The sequence below is a fragment of the Trichoderma evansii genome (assembly GCF_050947405.1).
Source record: "Trichoderma evansii strain SZMC 28006 chromosome Unknown GGI43scaffold_10, whole genome shotgun sequence".
NCBI classification, from domain to species: Eukaryota; Fungi; Ascomycota; class Sordariomycetes; order Hypocreales; family Hypocreaceae; genus Trichoderma; species Trichoderma evansii.
This window is the reverse complement of record NW_028145196.1, coordinates 670,227-692,245: the sequence shown is the minus strand read 5'-3', so window position 1 is coordinate 692,245 and position 22,019 is coordinate 670,227. Positions and strand designations below refer to the sequence as shown.

The window sequence follows — 22,019 nt, the reverse complement described above, 5'->3', positions numbered from 1 at the left end:
GCGAGTCCCGCCACCTGCAGCGGAATCACAAGAAAAAAAAAAGCACAAAATCAATTTCGCCAGCCCTTGAGGCGGGTGCCTTGCATCGGCAGCACATTGTGAATGGGTGTGGGCTGCAATCAGGGGAAATTTCGACGGTGGGGCAGTCTATTTTGGCCCCTATTCCGTATTTTCTCAGGTCCCGCACCTAGGCGCTGGCCAACGGTGCACAGTGCAGGAAAAGGGCATTCGAGAAGATTGGCTGTCGTTGCTGTTTAGCACAAAAATGCGTGTAACACTGCAATTATTTGGTAGCTGCAGACTTCATGCCCAGTGACCAAGACAGTGTCTCTGTTGAAATCCGCACGGCATTAGTGCTCTAGCTCATGTAACAACCCCCCTGAACGGAGCCGCTATTGGCTCTGATCTCGCAGAAACAAGCTTCTCGCTGCGCCTCCAACAGAGTGCCAAAAGGCCCCGAGCGGCCCTAAAGCGGACTGGTTCCAGGGCCCGCGCACGCCTAGGGACACAATAATCCAGGGGTCCCCCCTGGTCCCGAGACTTGGCCTGTCGCAGGCCTCAATTTCCCCGTTCTCCTGGGGGGCGCTTTTGGGGGGAGCGCGAACAAAACACTGGCCGTCTGCTCTATTGGGACGTTCTTTTCTCTTTCTTTTTTGGATTCAGAACCTCTTTTCGCATCTTTCGTTTGAAGTGCATTTTTTGTAATTTTTTCTCCTTTTTTGAGGCCATAGCTTGCCTCAGACACTCCTTAGAAACACTTACACAAACAGCTTTCTGCTTCTACCGTTCCCTTGTTACTTTTCCAAGGCCAGACGTCGAGTTTGACCAGCAAGTGTGAACAATTACAATCGCTATAACCAACTTAAAGAATCGCAAGCTATCAACAGCATTAAAATTCCAAACTTCGAATATCACATCCGCAAAAATGGGCTTGTCCAAGCTCTCCGTTTCCCTGCTCGCCCTGGCCAGCAGCGCCGTTGGAGCTGATCTTCCCTCCATCACAGCCAAGGTGAGCCACTTTTTCGTCTCCAGAAGAACGATCTCTCTGCTGCTCTCGCGTGGCGCAGAGATGATCGTGGAGAAGCAACCCAGAAGATGATCAACAGTTGAATCTCGGGAGCAACCGCTAATCGACCACTTTTCACGTGTAGGGCTCCAAGTTCTTCTACCCCAACGGCACTCAGTTCTTCATCAAGGGTGTTGCGTACCAGCAGGATGTTGGCCAGGCCGGCACTACCAGCCCCTCTGGTAACGCAACCTTCATCGACCCTCTCTCCAGCGAGGCCAACTGCAAGCGTGATATCCCTCTGCTGCAGCAGCTCGGCACCAACGTGATCCGAACCTACGCCATCGACCCCACGGCCGACCACTCGGCCTGCATGGCCCTGCTCCAGGCCGCCGGTATCTACGTCTTCTCCGATCTGGGAGAGCCTTCTCTGTCCATCAACCGAGACTCCCCCAGCTGGGACACCGACCTGTACGCTCGTTACACGGCCGTGGTCGACGAGATGCAGAAGTACTCCAACGTCATCGGTTTCTTCGCCGGTAACGAGGTCTCCAACGCCAAGAACAACACTCAGGCTTCCGCCTTTGTCAAGGCCGCCGTGCGTGACACCAAGGCCTACATCGTGTCCAAGAAGTACCGCTGGATGGGTGTCGGCTATGCCGCCAACGACGATGTCGATATCCGTTCTCAGATGGCCGACTACTTCAACTGCGGCGACCAGACCGACGCCATTGACTTCTGGGGCTACAACATCTACTCCTGGTGCGGTGACAGCAACATGCAAAAGTCTGGCTATGACACCGAGACCGCTTTCTTCTCCAACTACTCTGTCCCCGTCTTCTTCGCCGAGTACGGCTGCAACCTGCCCGACGGTGCTGCCAACCGTGAGTTCACGGAAACTGCTGCTCTCTACGGTGACCAGATGTCTGCTGTCTTCAGCGGTGGTATCGTCTACATGTACTTTGAGGAGGCTAACGACTATGGTAAGTTTTTACATGGCGTAATTCAACATTGTACAGTAACGGAAATTAACATTTCTCTTCTCTAGGTCTGGTCAAGGCTAGCGGCAACACCGTCACCAAGTTGAAGGACTTCAGCGCTCTCCAGTCTGAGGTTACCAAGGCCGACCCCAAGGGTGTCGACTCCGCCGACTACAAGCCCACCAACAAGGCTGCCAGCTGCCCTGCCCTGACCTCCAACTGGCAAGCTTCCGACAACCTGCCCCCCGCCCCTAACGCCGGCCTCTGCTCCTGCATGCAAGCCTCTCTGGAGTGTGTCCGCTCATCCGGCCTCGCCACCAGCGACTACGGTGACATCTTCAACTTCATCTGCGGCAAGACCCCCGCCCTCTGCGCCGGTATCAACGGCAACGCCACCAGCGGTGTCTACGGTGCCTACAGCATGTGCGACGCCGGTGCCAAGCTCGACTACGTCCTCGACACCTACTACCAGTCCCAGAAGAAGGCCTCCACTGCTTGTGACTTCAACAGCCAGGCCCAGGTTGTCAGCGCCAAGCCCCAGGCTACCTGCTCTGCTGCTCTGGCCTCTGCCAGCGCCATCAACAAGCAGGCCGCCACTGCTACCGCCCCTGTCAACGCTGGTGCTACCGGTGGCAGCTCCACTGGCGGCTCTGCCTCCACCAGCAAGAGCGCTGCCGTTGCTGGCCGCCCTACTGCTTACCTGTTCAGCATGGGCGAGATGTCCATGGCTCTGTACATGGGTGCTGCCATGCTCACCGGTGCTAGCATGATCCTCCTGTAATTTTGAAAAAGAAATATTAGAAATGGCTTTGTTTGTTTGTTTTTAATTTTTTCTTTTCTGAAACTTATATTTTGGGTTGTTGTATGTAGAAACGGGAAGTTATTTAGAGGAAAGTGAAATAATTTATTCGTTGTTTTTTTTATAACTCGAAAAGTCATTTTCCGGAGAAAGACACCAAAATATCCGGGATTATGAATGACTTCCCTCTTCCCCCCCCTCTCTCTTCCTCTCTTTTATACATATTACTTTTTTCTTTTTGGGAGGAGAGAGGTTTCACTTTGTTCTTTTTAACGTTGGATGTATAAAAGGCATCTTATATCATTGGTGTTGCGTCTGCGCGGCTTTTGCTATTAGAATAGGTTTTTTTTGTTGTCTTTTGATAGCAGTATTGACTTTTACGATTCTATTTATCCTTTTAAACTAAATGTTGATCATCATCTTTCTTGAATGTGAAAACAAATTTATATTTACTCCTCTTTTCCGGCATGACATCCCACAGGCCGATTTTATGGAGTGTTTCTGCGTCCACTCCTATTTCATCGGTGAGATATTTCTCGGTTGTCAACCTTTTTTCAATCCATCTACTGGCACCATTTTCACCATAGCAGATGTATTCTTCAGGGTGTCTACTCATGCGGAGGCACTGAATTGCCTGGTTCCGTGTAGTAGCGCCAATCATGAGAATGAGTATCTCTTTTAGCCCATGGAACGCAGCAGCGGCAAGTGCACTGCCATGATCTCCCCCGTCAGATATCGCCGTTGGATTGGCATTTGCTTTGAGCAAGAGACCCAACGGTGCTTTAAGAGACGATTCTTGAATATTCCTGCTGTATTTGAGATGTCGACAAATCAACGCTTCCAGTGCGTTGCCATATTTACTTCTTTTCAAGGCCTGATTGGCGTCTGCGCCATTGTCGAGCAATAGGTGGATAATTTCGGCAGTTTTATCGAGCTCAACGTCAGAAGCTGCTGCAATAAGAGCAGTGTCATACTCGTCGCATTCCACGACAGCATTCGCGTTTGCACCAGCCTTGAGCAATATCTTGACAGATTGTAAATTCCAACTGGCGGCTGCAATCAAAGGGGTGCCATATTCTGTACCACTTTCCCTATTCACATCTACCCAGCCTTGGTCTATCAACCATTGCAGCATTTCAGAGTTGGATCTCGCTGCTTGTTGGACGATCGTCTCTGAACGTTTGCCAAATATATCGTTGATGTCGATTTCAGCTTCCGTCATCAGTAGTGTTGCGATATCCTTTTCTTCATAAATGATCGCTTCTTGCATGGCATTGTATATTTCAGAGAACGGGTAATCCGTGCCAACCAAGTGTAGTAGATGTTTGAAAATTGGAATACATCCACTCTGGGCTGCATGCACAAGCGGCGTGGACTTGTAACCATACTCGCACTTGTTAAGCGCCATTTCTTTGCTGATCTCGTTTCCCTCCCACCAGTCACGCAAAGTGTAATAAAATCCATATCGGCACGCAGCAAATAAGGCCATATTCTTAGGCATTAGCTCAGACTTTCTTAAAGAGACAGATTGTCCACCAGGGAGATATATCCAGTTTGAAATGGGTAGGCTATCAACCCATCGTCTATAGTAGTCACTGCTTTCTTCTGGCGATCCAAGAAAGCTTTTGAGAGTTATTATGAGTTCCCGATCTGCATGTGCGCATTCCATTGAACCCACCGATTTGTCGTATCGTCGGATGTGCATAAACCATGCGTACACAGCGTATTCTTCAAAGCTCTGAGCTGGCCTCCCTAATTTTGAATCCTTTGAAGATTCCGGCGTAAAACTCATAAGATGACCAAGTAATATCTTGGAAGCAAACAAATCGCACTTTGTCAAAGTTATGCTCCTGAGCTCAAAGTATTCAGCAACAGATGCATGTGGCAATACCCACTTCCTGCTCTTTGGGTCAATTGTTAAAAGATCTCGACACAGAGATAATATCTGTTGCTCCGTCTGTTTGTCTTTTCGTACCACTATTGAACCTTCTAGCGAATAACGGACGGCTTCTAATAAAATGTTAGAGCGAAGTGGTTCAAAAGAGCATATCACCCATTTAATAGCACGCTCAGCCAAAGCCACATCATGCTCGTCATGCTTTCTCATATCATCAAACAGCTGATCATACGATTCTGTCAAAGTACTGGGCAGTGTAGTGGCCCAGGATTTGACTGCATCATGAGATGTGTAGGTTTCAAGTCTTTGAACTTGTAAGTGAATCCACCGAAACCTACAAACCAGCGTTATGTTAGTGCTTGACCAAGACATGTTTATTCCTGAATATTTTAGCTTACATGCTATTGTGTTTTGAAGAAAAAACGTTTCTGATCAATACTTGAGTGTCCCCTTGACGTTGGTTAAATGATGAAGTCGAATAAAGTCGATCCTCCAGGTATTTTTCAACATCTGCTTGTTGGTTGCTGAATTCGACAATGATTGTAGCGGTGTCTTTAAATGCCCGCAGATATTCTCGGTCTGGACGACTTGATATAAAAATTTTAACTGGCTTATTGGCCTTATCCAATATGTCGATCAAAATATCGGCTAAGTTGTGGTTCGTACTTGTTGTGCTAGTTTCGTCCAACGCATCAAGAATAATGGTTGATTTTGAATGGAGATTTATAAATTCCAAAATAAGCTCTTTGCATTCCTTCAGACCCAGGCTTCGCCCCTCATTTTCTGCTATATCGCATTTCTGGATCAAGCGATTGTAGCTGTTTTCAAATCTTTTGTCGAATAGCTGGCGAACAAAACTTCTGAGGATAACCAGAGGATCTTGCATTGAAGCTGCTGATCGGCTGCAATAGAAGAAAGCAAATCCTTCAGTACAAGAGCTTTCTTCCAATTTCGTCTTCATATACTCAATCGCCCGCCAAGTGAGATATGTCTTACCAGTGCCAACTGACATATATAAACATTAACAAGTATCTTCAAAAAAATTATTGCAAAATAGGCTTACTAGTTCCTTTGAGCCATAGTACTGTTGATGATGAAGGTATAGCTTGCCAAGTGCGAAATCCTTCGTGTTCTATCAGCCAATTACCGGTATCGTCGATTCTCGAATCTGCAATATCGACGTGGCTTTTCCCATGTCCTTCTGGACTGATAAATCGTAGAAGCTCGCGCAGTCGGTCTTCATCAATAATTTTTCGAATATGCGTTACATCCTCGTCAATTCGTACTAGTGGCGATGATAGCTCATTTAATTTGGAGAGCAGATCTCTTGCTTTCTCATCGGCTTGTTTCTCAGCTCTTTTACTTCGAGAAGCTTCGCAGGCTGGAATTTCTTGTAAAAGCTTCTGTTCTTTTTGAAACAAGTCTGCAACAAGTCCTTCAGCTTGCTCTGGCCTAAGAATAGCATTGAGTGTCTGTTTAGCCATTCCGCCCTCAATCAGACTATCAGAACGGGCTAGAAGCTCTATTGCCGCGACATATAGATCCAAGAGTGTCTCATGCAAGTTTAGCACCGCGTTTGTATCGGTAGTTTTTGTGTTATACAATAGCTCGTACAACTGGCCTCTGCGAACTATGCGAGTAAACCATTCGACCGTTCCAGCAAGGGCTGCCATCTGGTCGCTCTGCTTGACTGGAATCTGATTTCAATTAATATTTCCAATTCTAAGTATATGCGTATGTATGCATACAATTACCTTTAGCAGTGCTTTCACGATGGCCCAAGGCACGTTCGCTTGTAGTGGCGCGAAGTTTATAGCAATATCGCCAGCCATGGTAAGGAATGCAACAACGCCGGCGATATATTCGGAGAAGACAATATTCTGATTATCAATATTAATTTTAGGATCTCCATCTTTCTTTACACACAATGTGTTGCTTTGGATAAGACAGGTGATCTCTTTAATATGATCTTCTGGGTTCGCCTGCCCTGAAAGATCGAGATTGTATTCTCGAATCCATTTTTTGGTTTCTTTGCTTGACTTTTCAAAAGCTTTGCTCCAGAGATTCACGGGAAGAACCTGATGTACAGCTTCAATAGCCGGCGTTGTTACCGTGATAATCGGCGTTGACGCTTCGGCAGCTGGAGGAGGCGATGTTGATGTTGACGGAGCGTTTAACGATGTGGAAGGCCGAGTTGATACTGGAACCGCGGAAAATTGGTTTGTAGCTGGCAGAGGGCTTCCCCGCGGAGATCGCCCACGCTGCTGAAATTTTTTCCATTTTTTCTTTGATCTCTCAAACAAGCTCTCTTCAGTCATATTGTCGGGTTTGCATTTGCCAAACGAATTGTGTGCAGGAGAAATTGAAGCGGGGTCAGACGTTATACAGCACCACCCATCGAAATCACAGCCCCCCGCAGAATACATGTACATGCACAACATAAGCAATTTCTGGCAATTGGTTGGTGCAATGAACTAGCTGAGACTACATACTGTAAACGCCAAACGCTCCATTGAGCTAAAGGCTATCTACCATGTGGACAAATTGAACGTAGGTAGTTGAAGTTACTTATGGTTCTAAACTACATGTATCCTTTGCCTTCCGAACCAGACGCATAACTGCTGAGATCTGTATCCATATAGCCTTCATATTCTTCGTCTTCTCTCCACACATAGAACGCATGCCCTATGTGGATCATGTTTCGCGATCGATACTATTTAAAGCAGAGGCGGAAATTCTCACAAATCTCGCAGTTATGGATAATGCCGTTAAGTGTCTAAAATATCTCGTCAGCATCAGCAATTTGCAAAAAATCCAAGTCAAGTCTTGTTGTACAAGACGTACCATTAAACACGCATCGCAGTAGCTGTCAGATGACCCATCTCGCCCCCTTATTTTACGTGATTTCATTCTGTACGCCCACAAGGCGCCATGTTCTTTGTCACGGACTTTCCGAAGCTCTCTAGACGTGGGAGTTACGGTGTCGACGATTTCATTGTCGAGATTGTAGTACCAGGCGAGCTCATAGGCAGTCCATGTCCGTCCTAGACCTTCGCCTTCAGCCATACGATCTGCTCCGTGGACGAGGAGCTCTTTGATGATATCCAGCCTGTAACTGGATCTTGTGTCCCACTTTCCACATACCCTCACAGCCCACATGAGAGGAGTCCAACTATCTATGTCGCGACTATTTGCGAGATCCATATTTTTGGCCAGAAAAAATCTTACTATATCCAGACGACCGCTAACAACTGCGAAATGAAGAGCTCAGAGTCATTCGTCTCATTCCAATGCAGAGATCTATCACACCCATTGGAAGATAAAATATTGAAACAACCTTCGTAAAGACCCAGCTCCGTTGGATACTGGTTAATAATAACGAGGTCAAATTTTAGGTCGGAGCCGGTGAGAAGCTGGCTAAGATTCGACAGTAACTCATGATATGAATTAATCGATTCTCTGAGATTGACTAAAACCCAAGTAATTTCGTAGTGACCGCCATCTAATATGCAACCGTAATAGGTCGAAAGTGGATGTTGGACTGTCCAAGTTTTGAATTTTAGACTTTCTTCTCGTAGCGCTTGCAGATGCTCCCCCCATGAGTCAACGTCGAATTGTGATATTTCAGCAAGGAATGTACAAAGCATTGATTAGACCGAGTTATATCTGTCATCCCAAGATCTAAATTCGTAGAATTGAATCATCTCATCTTGAGAAGATTCCACTAGAAGGTGGGAATAGACTGAAGTACCTATGGCCAGAGCATCATATGCATCGTATATCATAAGATAACCGGGTATAGCCTTCTTTTCCCAACCTTGGAATACACCTGAGTTCATTATTGCAGACCTACTGGCTTGTATATCCTGCCTCATTGCCAAGCCAGTATCTACCATTTGTGAATTGACTTGTGGGAGAAGAAGTGAAGGTACGCTTGGAATTGTAATGCCCTCAAAGATTGGTCTGCACGCTCGAGACGAAATATGAAAGAGTTTGAAGAACGCATAGTCAGTAACAGAGCACGGGGGCAATTATAGAAGTGGTACATCATCAGCCGAGTAACCGGAGCAAACTCGCAAACTCTGCAAATCTAGCTAAAGATATTGGAAAGAGTGCACAAATTGATAGCCACAGATGGCTCGAAGTTATGGATGAGTTTGCGAATGGAATCTTTGATCTCGAGCCACCTGATGGAGCACCGCAAGATTACCTACACTCGGAGCAGCTACTGCCAGAACTGAGAAAAGGCATGACAGTTGCTCTGATCGACGACGGCGTAAATTTTATGCACGAAGCAGTTGCTGCCAGACTTGACACAGGACGCAATTTCCCCATTGGCAATGCATCAGATCCATTTCATGGGTCTACAACAGGCCATGGCAGTATCATGGCATATATGATAGGACGTGTCTGCCACACAGTGAAGATTTATGTCTGCAAATTAGACGTTGTTCGCCAACCTGGGGAGAAGGCTAGCTTTACTGCCGAAAGCGCTGCTGATGTAAGTGGAGCAAAACTAAGTCCAAAATTGCTACGGTGAATAGACTGAATGCTAACGTGATGTTTGACTTAGCTGTGGAATTTGCAGCAAATCGCGGGTTCGATATCATCTCCATATCCTGGACGGTACAGAGATCGGACGATCCGAAAAGCAATAATGTATATCATATCAATCGCTTACAAAAAGCTCTCGAGCGTGCCGCCAAAACCTCTCTTGTCTTTTGTTCCGCACCAGATATTGGCCAGTCTAATCATTCAATTCTAAGTAAATACTATCCGTTTGGATATAGCGCGATATCTAACTCTGTCTTCAGAATCGGAGCCGCTAAGGCCGACGGCGAGGCGTACGACTGGATGGGCAGCCCCGCCGACGTGGATTTTATCCTTCCAGGTCATAAAGCGACTTTGCGAGTTGATGATATCATCGAGGAGAAAGGCGATACTCCCAAACCTGGATCTTCTGTAGCCACGGCCCTGGCAGTTGGCCTTGGAGCTCTCATCATTCACTGCGTTCGACTTGGAGCGATATATAACCACTATCATCATAGCCCGGATGAAACAAACGCCATAAATAAGGGCTCGGTACAAACGATTAAGAGATTTTCTAATATGAAGCAGGCGTTTGATACAGTCAGTTTTAGGTATACGGGCAATGATAGAGTGGGCAAGAACTTGGAGGTAGAGAGCTTCTTCAAAGACGTCAGCAGCGTCATCAGCGTCAACAGCGACAGGAAGAATAGCGAAAAGTGGAAGAGAATCGCCCGACTTGCTCGAGATCTTGTGCCGTCAAGCATGAATCGAAGTGAGAGTTTTTTTCTTAATCGCATTTGATGTATTAACTACATGTCGAATAAATAGCATACGCATAGGAGGGTTAGATATAGACTCATGGTTTTCTTTTCTTTTTTTGTTTTATAGATATCATTTTTCAATCGCGGACTGTCAATGAATCCTCATGAAGATTTCATGCACAATTCATGATATATTTGATAGTGACTACAAAAAGAGATACAAATAGAAGCGAAAAAAAAGTACACACCAAGGCGTAATAACCATCATAAGGTTTTTTCCCATCCGGCGGTCGCAAAAACTCGGTCTTGTTGAGGCTTATGACCCTAACTTGAGCTAGGCACAAATATCGAAGAGTCTTCGTGGCGCAGTTGGCTAGCGCGTCAGTCTCATATTGAAACATCTATATGATCTAGACATTAGTCTGGGCCATCTGAAGGTCGTGAGTTCGAGCCTCACCGAGGACATTTCTTTTTGCATTTTTCCTATCCATCATTGTGCCTATACTTTTTGCTGAAAATCGTTGCTTGTTGTGGCTTCGTGATCTTTTTCTTCTGTTATCTTACTTCTTGGCTCTTGCTCCAGTGGTCAGCTGTTGTGATTGTGTTTCTGAATGTCCTATTGAAGAGACTAGCGGAGTTAATATGCACACCTATGTACATGCATTCGTTATTCAAAATTGAAAGACTGTGAAGTAAGTGGAACAATAGGTTCATGCGCATTTTGGCAATGACGCACCACCAAACATGAGACATGTTGCAGGTATCCAGTCAACCCGATTTGAAGTGAGACTTTGTTTTCGCAGGATCCTAGCCCCGCAACGTCATAACCTAATCTATTCGCAACCAGAGCCTTGCGTACCATTTCTTAGACTACAACATCACACACAATCATTCTTGCCAAATCCGCAGTATCGCCAGCCCCATAGGCAAGTGTTCATAAGTAATTACAAAGAAAGGAGAAGAGAGCATCATGACTGAACCCGCCCAAGCCATCCATGGAACTCTAATCCACTCCATTTCTCCCACGCAACTTCAGGTCCTTCCAGATAGTCTCATCCTTCTCTCTTCTTCAGGTACCATCATTCATCTCCAGCCTAATATCTCTTCTTCGCAAGTGCATACTTTTCTCGCCGAGCAACGCATCGAACACATTCGTCAAACCGTTCTCTCTTCCGGCCAATTCCTCATCCCAGGCTTTGTTGATACACACAACCACGCTCCGCAGTGGATGCAAAGGGGCTTGGGTCAGGGAATGCATATTCTTGACTGGCTTGATGGCATCACTTTCCCCAATGAAGCCAAGTTTTCGGATGCATCTTATGCGGAGAAAGTGTATGAGAAGCTCGTTCGAGGGATGCTCAGACAGGGCGTTACGACGGCATCTTACTATGGTTCTTTGCATGAAGAAGCGACGAATGTTCTGGCATCAATGTGTCTTGAAAGAGGCCAGAGAGCTCTGATCGGAAAATGCAACATGAATCGCAACTCGCCGTCCTTCTACTGCGAACCTTCTGCCGAAGAGTCCATTTCTGCGACGGAATCATGCATTCATCATATTCGAACCATCGATCCGAAGAGTACTCTCATCAAACCTGTTTTGACGCCTCGCTTTGCGATATCGTGCACAGCAGATTTATTACGGTCTCTCGGCGACATGTCCCGCAACGATACCTCTTTAGCTATACAAACTCATTTCAATGAGGCCCAACAGGAGATCAACGGCACGTTGTCTCTCTTTCCGGAATTTAAAAATGAAGCCGACTTGTACTCTTCTTTTGGCCTTCTCACGCCACAGACTATCCTCGCTCACTGCACTATCATGACTGAGTACGAGATCCAGAAGCTTCAAGATTTTGGATGTGGTGTCGCGCATTGTCCCACAGTAAACATGACCGTGGGAGGAGGCTTCATGGCTGCTCCTGTAAAAGAATTTCTCAGACGTGGTATTAATGTCGGCTTGGGAACAGATTCGGGAGGCGGCTATAGCTCGAGCATGTTGGATGCGATGAGAAATGCCCTCATCACGTCGTATGCGAGGCACGCACTGTATCCGAAATTTGAGCAAGGGATAGGTGGAAACGTTAGCGAAGATAAGGGAGATGACAAAGAAACTCTGAGCCTGGAAGAGGTTTTCTACATGGCTACCAGAGGAGGCGCTAATGTTGTCAGCCTTGATGAGAAAATTGGCCAATTTGCGGTTGGAAAGGAATTTGATGCTCTGGTGATTGACTTGCAGGATGAGAGAAGCGGGGTGAATGTGCCGCTGGATGAAGACGACTCGACAGAGAAGATGCTTGAGAAATTCATCATGACGGGAGATGATAGGAACATTGCGCAGGTGTATGTTAAAGGAAGGTTGGTTCATGGCGAATAACTCAGGCCGTAGATTTATGGGTGCTTTGAACTGGCCTGGCCTGAGAGAGTAACCTTCTGAATACTCTAGACTGAGATTGAATAGAAAGTTCACGCAAAAACTAACACGAAAGGGGTGGTGTAAGTTGTACTTGGTTGATATCCGTTTTGTTATTTTGCGGCTCTAGGCGCTCTTATAATACTATGACTCCTCTATAACACAAAGCTGTTTCGCTGGCAGTGTTCCGACTGGATGAATTGGCGATTTGGTGAGACCTTTATTCTCATCTTGAACCCAGTAACTGGAAAACTTGCGAACTTGAATTATCTCATTCGTTGAAATCGCGTTGCCGTTTTGATCAATGAGATTACAAGATGAGTATTCGCTTCCTCGAGAGCTAGCCAAACCCGCCAGAAGCGCCAAGTCTACCTCATAGCCCGTAGTAATTACCCTAACAGAGTTTATATTGGCATTTCCAGAATAATCTATGCGGTAATCAACCAACACAACGAATTTTTGTGATGCTTGACTGCGGCTTATCAGTTCTACCGCGAAAATATGCTTTGTTTTTATTAGAGGAAACCCTGCCATATCTCCTGTGACCCCACCGAGTATGATAGGGAAGTGCCGACTCCCAGTTTTTGTTTGTAATGGATACGTCAATGTCGTTGTATAATTTTTCCATACTGTTGGAGAAAGACTAAATCCATCGCGACGACGCTTCATATCTGCATCTCTCGCTTGCCTGAGGAAGCAAAACTGTCTATTATCGCCTTCACCAATAAACCTTTTTGGGACCCAGAGGGGGTCTGAGAGTCTAACACCTTCTAGATTTCCACCTAGTTTGAATGTCGATTTGGTAATCAATAAAGGAAGAACCAACATCTTGAGAGAGGGATTGCCAGAGTCTACATCTAGTAGAAAGGCATATCCGAGCGCCAAGTCGTGCGGATCGATATGGACCCTCAACGTCGCTTGGACGCCGCGACGTGTCAATATAGGATTAATCGTTACAAAATTGAAGCGTCCATGTCTCATTTTGCCCATTAACCTAGGATACTGGCGAAAGTAATCTGGCGAGGGAGCCAAGCCATTAGGTGTGAACCCAGTATCAGCATCTGCATGATTCCATGCCAGTATAGATGCGTCGTCATATACTCTGAGTATTTCTTCTTGCAAACGTTGGAATGCTCGTTCCATTTCGCCGTACATCATTGGTAGGTTAACATCGAACAGTCCGAGCAGCGAGTAGGCGCGGTCTTCGATTCTAGTTGTCGACCGGGTTGCGGCCCAAGACATACACTGTCCGACTTCAAGTATCTCTGATCCTTTACGATCTTGATGCACATGTCTTCGAACTTGGATACTTGTAGCTGCCTGGATAAATTTTTCCAAGTCATAAGCTGTGCCAAACTTTTTCCAATTTTGATCAACAAATATTAGAGCTCGTGGAGCTAGCAATTCTTGAAGCGTCCAACCACGGGTGAACCACTGGGACTTATGGAATGACTCAAGGTCCGACGGCTTGAAGAGGAGTCTGCCATCTGCATCGGTACGATCAGTCGGAACAGACACGTCAGAAAGATAAGCGTAGCAGACGTCGGAATCCCAATACCACTGGTACATCGAGTTGATGGCCTCCTGGAGCTCAGCGCTGCTGGTTTTATCAATGCAGCAGGTGTCAACCCATATATAGTCATAACCATCCTTCAGAGCCAGGCGACGGAATTCACTAATTTTGCGATACCCTTGTTTTTGCAAAACATCTGTCAGACCAGGCCACATATTATTATTACGCTCCATTTCTCTGGCCATGTCTTGGTAGGACATCTCATCGCGTTCCCATCGGTGCGACAAAATTGCGTACCGTGGGACATCAGTCCCAAGGAAGTCGCAAAATTCAAGAGCCTTTGTGCTAAGTAGACGCATCTTTCTTTGACGGCATGCAGAGGTGCTTCATTGGTAATTAAGCTTAAATACATAGATCTACCAACTGAGCGATTTACGGCTGAATTTTCCTGGCACGACCCCCAGCAGCTCTGATTGCTGGGGCTCAAACACGCGACTGCACTAGCACTGCTAGTATGCATCCAGCGCCGCTTGTGCAAGTCTGATAGAACGAGGAAAATGGTAACGAAGATTGCTAAATTAATAGATGAAATAGATGAATTCCAAAATTAAACTGTTCAATGCCTCAGAAATAATTTCAATTGGCGGAACAAAGAGCCGTTGCAAAACAGGCATGTAACCAGCATCCATATTAGCAGTGCTACAGCAATCAAGGCTTATAGGCCGCCTTCAACATGTATCTTAGAGCTATAAGAACAAAGACCTCCTTCAGATTGCTATCTAGCGTCTCTTTCGCCTTGGACTTGATATTTTCAAGCTGTATATTCATCTTTAGTTGTTGGATAGAATATTAAAATGGATTCTTCATGTGTTCTTAAGCACCACCAAACACCAAAAGACTTTGAACACTAACTCTACCAAACCCGCGTTGGTGCAGCAGTTTGCGCCCACCATGAGTAGGAAATTCGGCCACCACCATGACGCATACATCCTCAAGCGTTATACTACCTTTGTCCAGTAACTGTAGCACTGCACAAAGTGTCTCCCCCGTGGCAAGCACGTCATCTATCACCACTACCGAAGCCCCCCTGGAAACCATGTCTCGATCCATCACGATCTTCTTCGCTCCTGAACAATGAGATGAGATATGCGATGGGGATTTGTCAACAGAGAGAGTAGGTGGCGGAAGTTTGCCAGCCTCGCGAATCAACAACAATGGCACATCAACTTGTACAGATAAGGCCGATGCAAAGACAAAGCCTCCAGCCTCGCAGGACGCTATAGCATCGACTTTGGTCCAGTCGCCACTGAAGTGAGTCTGCAGTAGAGAGGAGCATAAGGCCAGGCCACCTGGCTGCTGAGAGATGCCGAGGACGTGGCGGAACTCGATTCCCTGGCGTGGAAAGTTGGGTATTGGGCGCACCATGTCGGCCAGTCGCTGCAGGTTTTGGTCGAAGAAGGGCAACAGGTGGTGTTTGGCAAAACTCACTGCCGCTTCATCTCCAGCTGCGTTATTATCAAAGATGAAGTTGGGGCAGCAGTCTAATTCTGTGGTTATCTCTTCAAAGTCTTGATGGCTAGTATAATCGCCATCATTATCATGGAGAAAGCCTCGACGAATCTTCCTTGTCTCTTTGCCAGCCTCGACGCGAACCTCGAGCAGTCTACTATCTGGCACCAAATCTGAGAAGGCAGCAACTGGTGCCTCGTCTCTCATCCCAGTGATTAGCAAAACATCCACATCTGCAGCACTGTAAACCACATTCATAAAATGCTCTTCTGGCAGTCTCGGTCGCTGCCGTACCTGTTCCTGAAAAAATGCCGTCAATGATGACCGGTGCCGCTCTTTATATGAGTGGTCGTTTAGCAAAGCATTTATATCAGCCCCACTAGCTGCCGCGTATTCTCGCTTCGTCTCATCACTAATGCTAACTGATTGCGCCTTGATACTTTTATGAGCGTCCATAGAGAACACAGATGCCCAAACATTGGCGCAGTAATCTTTACCGGCACAGCTTTCACCCGTGACGAGAATGATGAGCTTTGGCTCCCTTGGACTTTTAGGTAGTGGACAGGCATAAGTTAGCAAATTGTGAGGATCCAAGTTGCGCTTTAGACGAGCAAGTCGTGGCAGATTTGGTCCAAATGCCTTGGCTGCCAGAGCGGTATCTCTGGGATCTGGTCCCAAGTCTCCGCCATAAACTCCGCTACTCAGAGGCAGCAAATTCTTAGCCACGTAGTAAACCCACTGCACGGCAGCTCGAGAAGCTTCAGTGCCATCTTGGTCCCGGGGCCAGACCCCGGTAATGACACAGGCAAAGTCCCAGTCTCGACAGCCAAAAGCAGTGGCATTAGCAGCAACCTTGGCGACCGCTCCGCCGCCATGGATAAGATGGAGATAGCAGAGTGCCGAGGGACGAGTCTCCATAGCTTCTACCAAGACATTGGCGATACTGACTGCTCCGATGTCCTTTACGAACAAACACCGTTTAAACGAGGATGTTTTGCCACCACTGTGCCCGCCATGCATCTCAGACATGTACATCTCGGTATCAAATATACCGACGCCATCCACAACCTTGAAACTGTCCTGTGGCCCTAAAATTGCATCCAAAGGCACAGGTATAGGAGTTTCAGAGCTGGGGTTGACTATGGGAGACTCGTACATAGTCACGCCAAGACGCAGCTGGTCAGCTTCCCAGTATAGATACGCGTCTGCAGACCAAATATCGGGAAGCTTCCTGACAACGAGATTGAAATACTTGAGCCATTGCTGCGGTTTGATGTTATCGTCATCACTTACAGAGACAACCCAGTCTCGCACCAAATGCTTCGAAGCAGCGAAAGCCTTGAAAGTGACGCTAATGACGATGCCAAAGTTTGTCCCAGCGCCTTTTATGGCCCATAAGAGATCAGATTCGTTATCCGGACGGACAGCATCAACTGGCCGATGTTGACTTGGTACCTGGCCGACACAAAAGACCTTTCCAGACTCAAGACTGACTACGACAGCACCGACAATAGCGTCACATGCCAGTCCGTGTTGCCGAGCCAAGTGCCCAATGCCGCCTTGAAGCCATAATCCCGTGCCTACACTGGGACGAGAACCCAGAGACACTGTCAAGCCTGCTTCCATAGCCTTGCGGATGATATCACCCGTCTTGCAGCCAGCCTCGGCAACAACTAAAGAATCTGAACTGGGTCCATATCCTTCAGCCGTGAGAATGTGTACTCGGTTAAACACTTCCATGTCGACCGAGACGACATTAGGCCAGAGGCAGTGCCCGCTATGGCCTCCGCTAACGACAGTCAGACTAACCCCATGCTTTAGGGCCCATCGGACGCACTGCTGAACATGTCGGATCTCTGTCGGTTTGGCAATGGCAGCAGGATGGTGAAGACGGGCTTCCCTATTCTTAACCGTCTTTTCTCCTTTTATTAACGGAACATCTGTTGCCAAATCCGGTAACGCAGTGGCATGTTGAGTAAACGCCACCATAATCTCTGGTGCGTCAAAATGGAGCTGATATGGATCGTCTTCCTGCCGGCGGCCGAGGGCACGACACACTTCACGCCATTTTGTCCGCATTGCCAAATCTTCGTCAACATCTTGCATGATAAATCCTGCGATAAAAGGAGCAAAAGAATCCAATACTTCGTTCTCATCAGCTATGCAAATATCTCCTGTTGGGAAAGAAGCCGTCCGATGGCACACCAAACCGTCAAAGTCCAAGACTCCATCGCGATGAAAGACTATCACAGTTCCGCCCTCCGGTTGCTCAACAAGCATTTCTACCGATCTCTCGATAAATTTGCGTTCAGGCTTCATACCGTACATGGAATGGCAGAACAATATAATGTCGAATTTCTCATCGATACTATTTGTAACATTTTCTGGATGGTCGTCTATAACAAACGGTACCCGACGGATGTCAGAAGGACCATCTAGACAAGGCAGCGGAGACTCCCCTTCCGAGCTGAAACAAAGCCATTCTTCCAAATTTGTAGCAAATAAGCCATTGGGCTCAAATGCGGCGTATCTCTTAATCTTCTGCCTCAGTTGATAAGGCAGATATGCAAGAACGCTCTTCGGACCCGGCCCGATCTCCAGCACTGAAACTCGGTTGCGCGATCTGAAGAGAGGGTCAAGAAGCTGGGACAGCTGAGGGATAATGAAGTTTTGATACGTCGTCCATCCAGAGTCAGTAGTAAAGAAATTGAAGCCGGCGCTGTACTGGCCGTCTGATAATGGCTGTCTCTTGGACGATGCTGTGGTGGCTGCTTGTCTAAGTGCCAGCTTTAAGGACTCGAGCGTAGCCATGCTAATAATCAAGCTTGGCTGCATGTATGTATTGATTATGTTAAATGAATACTTGATGGGTCTATGATGATGTGGAGATGTTTATGAGGGAAATAGATACGATTTACACCTGAAAAGGAGAAAGAGGAGAAGACTGTTTGTTGTTGTACAGTGAAACACCAATCCCTTGGCGTGTGTCGTGGGCCTGAGGTGCTTTAGTTACCGTATCTCGCATACATGCACTCTATGCCCAGTTATTTAAGTACAATGTACAACTTAGGGTATAATATGTGATTTGAACAGGCGTAGTGCCTTGAATTGCCTCCCCAGAAATTGATGCTTATCTACATATACTGAGTTGTTCTACCAGGCTGGGCTAATGTACCGATTTTCAATGGCGGAAGTTATTCTTGAGCACTATAAAGGAATACATATAAATATTATAAACATCTTCTTTCTGAATTTATATGACATGATACAATATTTACTTTTACCAATATTCTATAATATTATCGTGGGGAAGTCTGCTAGCTTACATTGATGCATGTTGAGAAGGCCCATTTATATATCACCAAGGCATCCTACCTAGGTATATATTATGTACATGCTGCCAGGTACATGAGCTATTCAATGACACAGCATACCTAATAGGTAACTAGATATCTAGCTAGCTATTTAGTAGTATGTACGTGTATTACACGTACAGCAGAAACAAAATATCTGGACTTGGCTCCGCATGCGTGGCTAATACGCAGTCTCAGTACGAGGAGCATGGATGTGTTTCACACCAACGCGTCTTTAAACCTTATTCTCAATTATAAATCGGCTTCTATTGCTACGCATCAATACTATTATATATGTAGGTCATTATTTATTTAAGTACCTAGCATATCCGTAGAGTACTCCGTCAGTATCGCAAGCCATGCATTTGAAGGCTACGTGCACATACGCAGCCGCATTTATATACACCAAATCCAATGTCAAAGGGGTATTTTTCATATCGTCAAATCATACTATGCTTGAGCCAGGGAGATGTTTCTCATAATTGTTCGTACGCATCGTGGAAATCATCATCTGAATCTTCATTATCCCTGTGCTGTTGGCCCAAGTACCCCTTCTCCCAGCTAGTCGGCGATACAGGAGATGTACAATGCATCTGCCCAGCTTCCAAGAGACTCCCATCAGATTCTGTCATATGGGAAGCGCCTTCGAAAATCTGAAGCAACTCATCAAAAGCAAAATTCAGTTTATCAGTGGCATCTTTACGATCATGTAGCGTCTTTCTGAAATCTCCGAGAGCGTAGTTCTCATCGTATTTGAGACGAAAGTGATCGGTATTTGCAAGAATGTAGATTGTTTTGAGATTTGCGTAGAGTGCAGTGATATTGAGAAGATGCGGCCCTTTCAGCCGAGGACATTCAGAGTATTCGTGCCAGCGTTCAAGGAATAACTGCAACACATGGTGGCTGTTGTGTGTAATGGCTGTAGTCAGTGGTGTGTCGCCTGTCGAAGAAGACATGTTGATCTCTGCGCCGTATTCAAGTAGCAGGATAGCAAGACTTGCATCATCTTTCTGTGCAGCGTGAAACAAGGCTGTTTTCCCATCTACTCCGGCCTGATTGACGTCCGCTCCAAAATCTAAAAGAACCTTGACAAGCAGGGCATCGTTTGAATTTCGGGCGGCAACGTTCAGCGGGCTGCCTTTCTTGATGCCGCTTGGTAAAGGTGGATCGGGGTCAGCCCCAGAATCAAGAAGAAGCTTTACGCATGCTGTATGGCCCTGCGCTGCTGCATTAGAAAGAGCGCCGGATATTTGCACATCAATGATATTTGGATCTGCCCCATATCTGAGCAGCGTAACAACGGCACGGCTGTCATTCCTAGCAGCAGCCCATGCCAGAGCCGTGCGACCCATGGAGTCTTGCGCATCGATTTCTTCAGGGTGGAGGAGAAGTTCAGCCTCCAAATCGCTGCTAGAGAGACCTAGGACAATTCGATGTGTCTTTGTAAATCTTGAGTCATCGATAAAATCCTCCAAGTATTCGTTGCCCTTGGTAATGGCACGCAAGGCATCTACGGCGGGCTCCGAGAGATTGCCCTCGAGTAAAAAGTGGCATGCTTTAATACGGGGACTGTTGTCAAAGGCCCCAATCGGCTTGTAATCGACATCGGCGCCAGCTTGGAGGAGAAACTTGCAGGTTTCGTACTGTTTGCTGTATAACGCCCAGCGAAGCAGAGAATATCCTCGCGTGCTGCTGACATCTCGAGGCGACGCAAAGCCGCGATCGAAGAGAAACTTCAGCCCGCTAATATTTCCATCGACGGCAAAGTTAATGCATTGTGAATTGTCGGGTATGATCCTTAGCATGTCTAGCTGCAGCGAAGGCCCCGCCGCATGGTGGAATGACAGCTCCATGCGCAGAATCCTGGACCAGACGCTGGCTGGAAACCAATATTCCAAACTTATCTTGCTCGAGCGCGATCCTTGGCACTCTTGGTTGTCGCATTTTGGGCTCATGGCAGGCATGCCGGCATAGCCAACGAATAGACGGCCGAGCAAATTATTCAAGAATGCTGGAGATGCTGAATTTCTCTGCGTGTGACATGAACAAGAACAATGTTTTCGACAGGCGATGGTCGACGGAGTCACGCGGATCCCTAAATTGAGCTGTTCGGGCATGATCGCTGAGTGTGGTTTCGTCATTGTTTCTCTTTTTTTCAGGGTCAAGTTGGTTCCGTATGCTGACTGAACTTGGATGAACTGATTCATCTGCAAGATGTCGGCCTGGTGTTGGAGCATTTGCTCAACTCGTGCGATGCGTTCGTCAACACCGGCCAGACTGGTGATGAATCTCTCGCCGAGAGCAGATTGCGTCTGGGATGCTTGAGTGGTGGTGGTAGAGATTGCTTGTATATCAAGTCGGATCCTCAGCATATCCTCACTAAGTAGTCATGCGTATAAGCCACAGTTAGCCATCCATGTGTCTCGCTTCTATAGGTGGGAATCGGGTGCTTATTTACGAGTTGGTGGCTCCAAGCATGATGTTCAGGCTGCTTTTCACTGTTCGGATGTCATCCTGCAGCTCTTTGAGCCGTGCCTGGTCTGCGCGCCATGTGTTCATCAAACTGAGGGGCAGCCTTGATTTTTGGTAGGTCCGCGTGAGGGTATTGACGATCGTTTCGACTTCGTTCAGCTTGGCCCTCGCCTGCTTCAATAGATGCGGAATAGCTGAATATTTGTTCTCTGGAAGAATCTCTCGCCCTTCCACCAACGAGGCGAGCTGCAGCAGAACTAGTTCGAAATCAGCCACCTCATTGCTGAGAGCGTGGATCCGTCCAGGCAGGCTTTTGCAGAGGGACCGCAGCAAGGCAATCGACTTGCAGATTTGAGAGGCAAAAGTAACGATGGCGAGGGCGCTCGTAGACAAAGAGAGTGGATCCATGCGATAGGTTAGTAGCAGTGCTTCGTAGAAGCTCACTTGAAAAAACTGAGGATATTTGTCGTATTGGTGCTATTCTTTATAGCTGTCCCATACGTATAGACAATGGGCTAAACTGGCCTGGTAGTATTGCTAGTAGTACTTGGAGCACACGACAGCGCGATGCTATGCTTGAGAAGGGTTTCGCGCTGGCGCCAAAAAAACTGGGCGGGCCGTTCCGCCTTAAGACTCGATTTTAGTGCGAAGAAGTGCATGTGTGTATGCTACCTATTAATCAACGAGCAATAATGTGCTCGAATGTGTGTGTTAGAGGTAGAGTAATTGCCTGCGCCTTATTATGCAGGTCTCTTGATGTGGTAATGGGCAATCCCACCAGTGTTCAGC

At 46.8% G+C, this 22,019-nt stretch overlaps 7 protein-coding genes and 1 non-coding gene across 8 annotated transcripts; 4 read left to right on the top strand and 4 right to left on the bottom strand.

Annotated features, from left to right (window-relative positions):
- The first annotated feature begins 815 nt into the window (after positions 1 to 815).
- GGI43DRAFT_49639 (1,3-beta-glucanosyltransferase GAS1) lies at positions 816 to 2,975 on the top strand. Its single transcript, XM_083209907.1, has 3 exons — positions 816 to 1,009; positions 1,152 to 1,989; positions 2,055 to 2,975. The coding sequence occupies exons 1-3, from the start codon at positions 926 to 928 to the stop codon at positions 2,765 to 2,767; spliced, it is 1,635 nt and encodes a 544-aa protein (XP_083060556.1). The 5' UTR covers positions 816 to 925; the 3' UTR covers positions 2,768 to 2,975.
- Positions 2,976 to 3,182: 207 nt separating this feature from the next.
- On the bottom strand, positions 3,183 to 7,000 carry GGI43DRAFT_383929 (ankyrin repeat domain-containing protein; the record flags this gene model as incomplete). The annotated part of the gene is made up of 4 exons (XM_083203461.1): positions 3,183 to 5,016; positions 5,081 to 5,687; positions 5,746 to 6,379; positions 6,437 to 7,000. 4 exons carry the CDS (start codon positions 6,998 to 7,000, stop codon positions 3,183 to 3,185), a joined length of 3,639 nt encoding a protein of 1,212 aa, XP_083060555.1.
- A 1,931-nt stretch (positions 7,001 to 8,931) lies between these two features.
- Positions 8,932 to 10,051, top strand: GGI43DRAFT_383927 (uncharacterized protein; the record flags this gene model as incomplete). Its single annotated transcript, XM_083203460.1, has 4 exons — positions 8,932 to 9,183; positions 9,256 to 9,341; positions 9,497 to 9,984; positions 10,041 to 10,051. The coding sequence occupies 4 exons, from the start codon at positions 8,932 to 8,934 to the stop codon at positions 10,049 to 10,051; spliced, it is 837 nt and encodes a 278-aa protein (XP_083060554.1).
- Positions 10,052 to 10,327: 276 nt separating this feature from the next.
- Positions 10,328 to 10,438, top strand: GGI43DRAFT_t116. Its single transcript has one exon. It is a non-coding gene; the product is annotated as a tRNA-Met (tRNA).
- A 367-nt stretch (positions 10,439 to 10,805) lies between these two features.
- Positions 10,806 to 12,451, top strand: GGI43DRAFT_405463 (uncharacterized protein). Its single transcript, XM_083206024.1, has one exon. It carries the CDS (start codon positions 10,944 to 10,946, stop codon positions 12,345 to 12,347), a length of 1,404 nt encoding a protein of 467 aa, XP_083060553.1. The 5' UTR covers positions 10,806 to 10,943; the 3' UTR covers positions 12,348 to 12,451.
- Positions 12,438 to 14,317, bottom strand: GGI43DRAFT_49613 (heterokaryon incompatibility domain-containing protein). The gene has a single exon (XM_083209906.1). The coding sequence runs from the start codon at positions 14,253 to 14,255 to the stop codon at positions 12,528 to 12,530; it is 1,728 nt and encodes a 575-aa protein (XP_083060552.1). The 5' UTR covers positions 14,256 to 14,317; the 3' UTR covers positions 12,438 to 12,527.
- Positions 14,318 to 14,540: 223 nt separating this feature from the next.
- GGI43DRAFT_405461 (uncharacterized protein) lies at positions 14,541 to 18,171 on the bottom strand. Its single transcript, XM_083206023.1, has one exon. The coding sequence runs from the start codon at positions 17,731 to 17,733 to the stop codon at positions 14,770 to 14,772; it is 2,964 nt and encodes a 987-aa protein (XP_083060551.1). The 5' UTR covers positions 17,734 to 18,171; the 3' UTR covers positions 14,541 to 14,769.
- A 1,063-nt stretch (positions 18,172 to 19,234) lies between these two features.
- GGI43DRAFT_422959 (ankyrin repeat-containing protein) lies at positions 19,235 to 21,638 on the bottom strand (the record flags this gene model as incomplete). The annotated part of the gene is made up of 3 exons (XM_083208171.1): positions 19,235 to 20,788; positions 20,846 to 21,137; positions 21,217 to 21,638. The coding sequence occupies 3 exons, from the start codon at positions 21,636 to 21,638 to the stop codon at positions 19,235 to 19,237; spliced, it is 2,268 nt and encodes a 755-aa protein (XP_083060550.1).
- Positions 21,639 to 22,019: the final 381 nt, after the last annotated feature.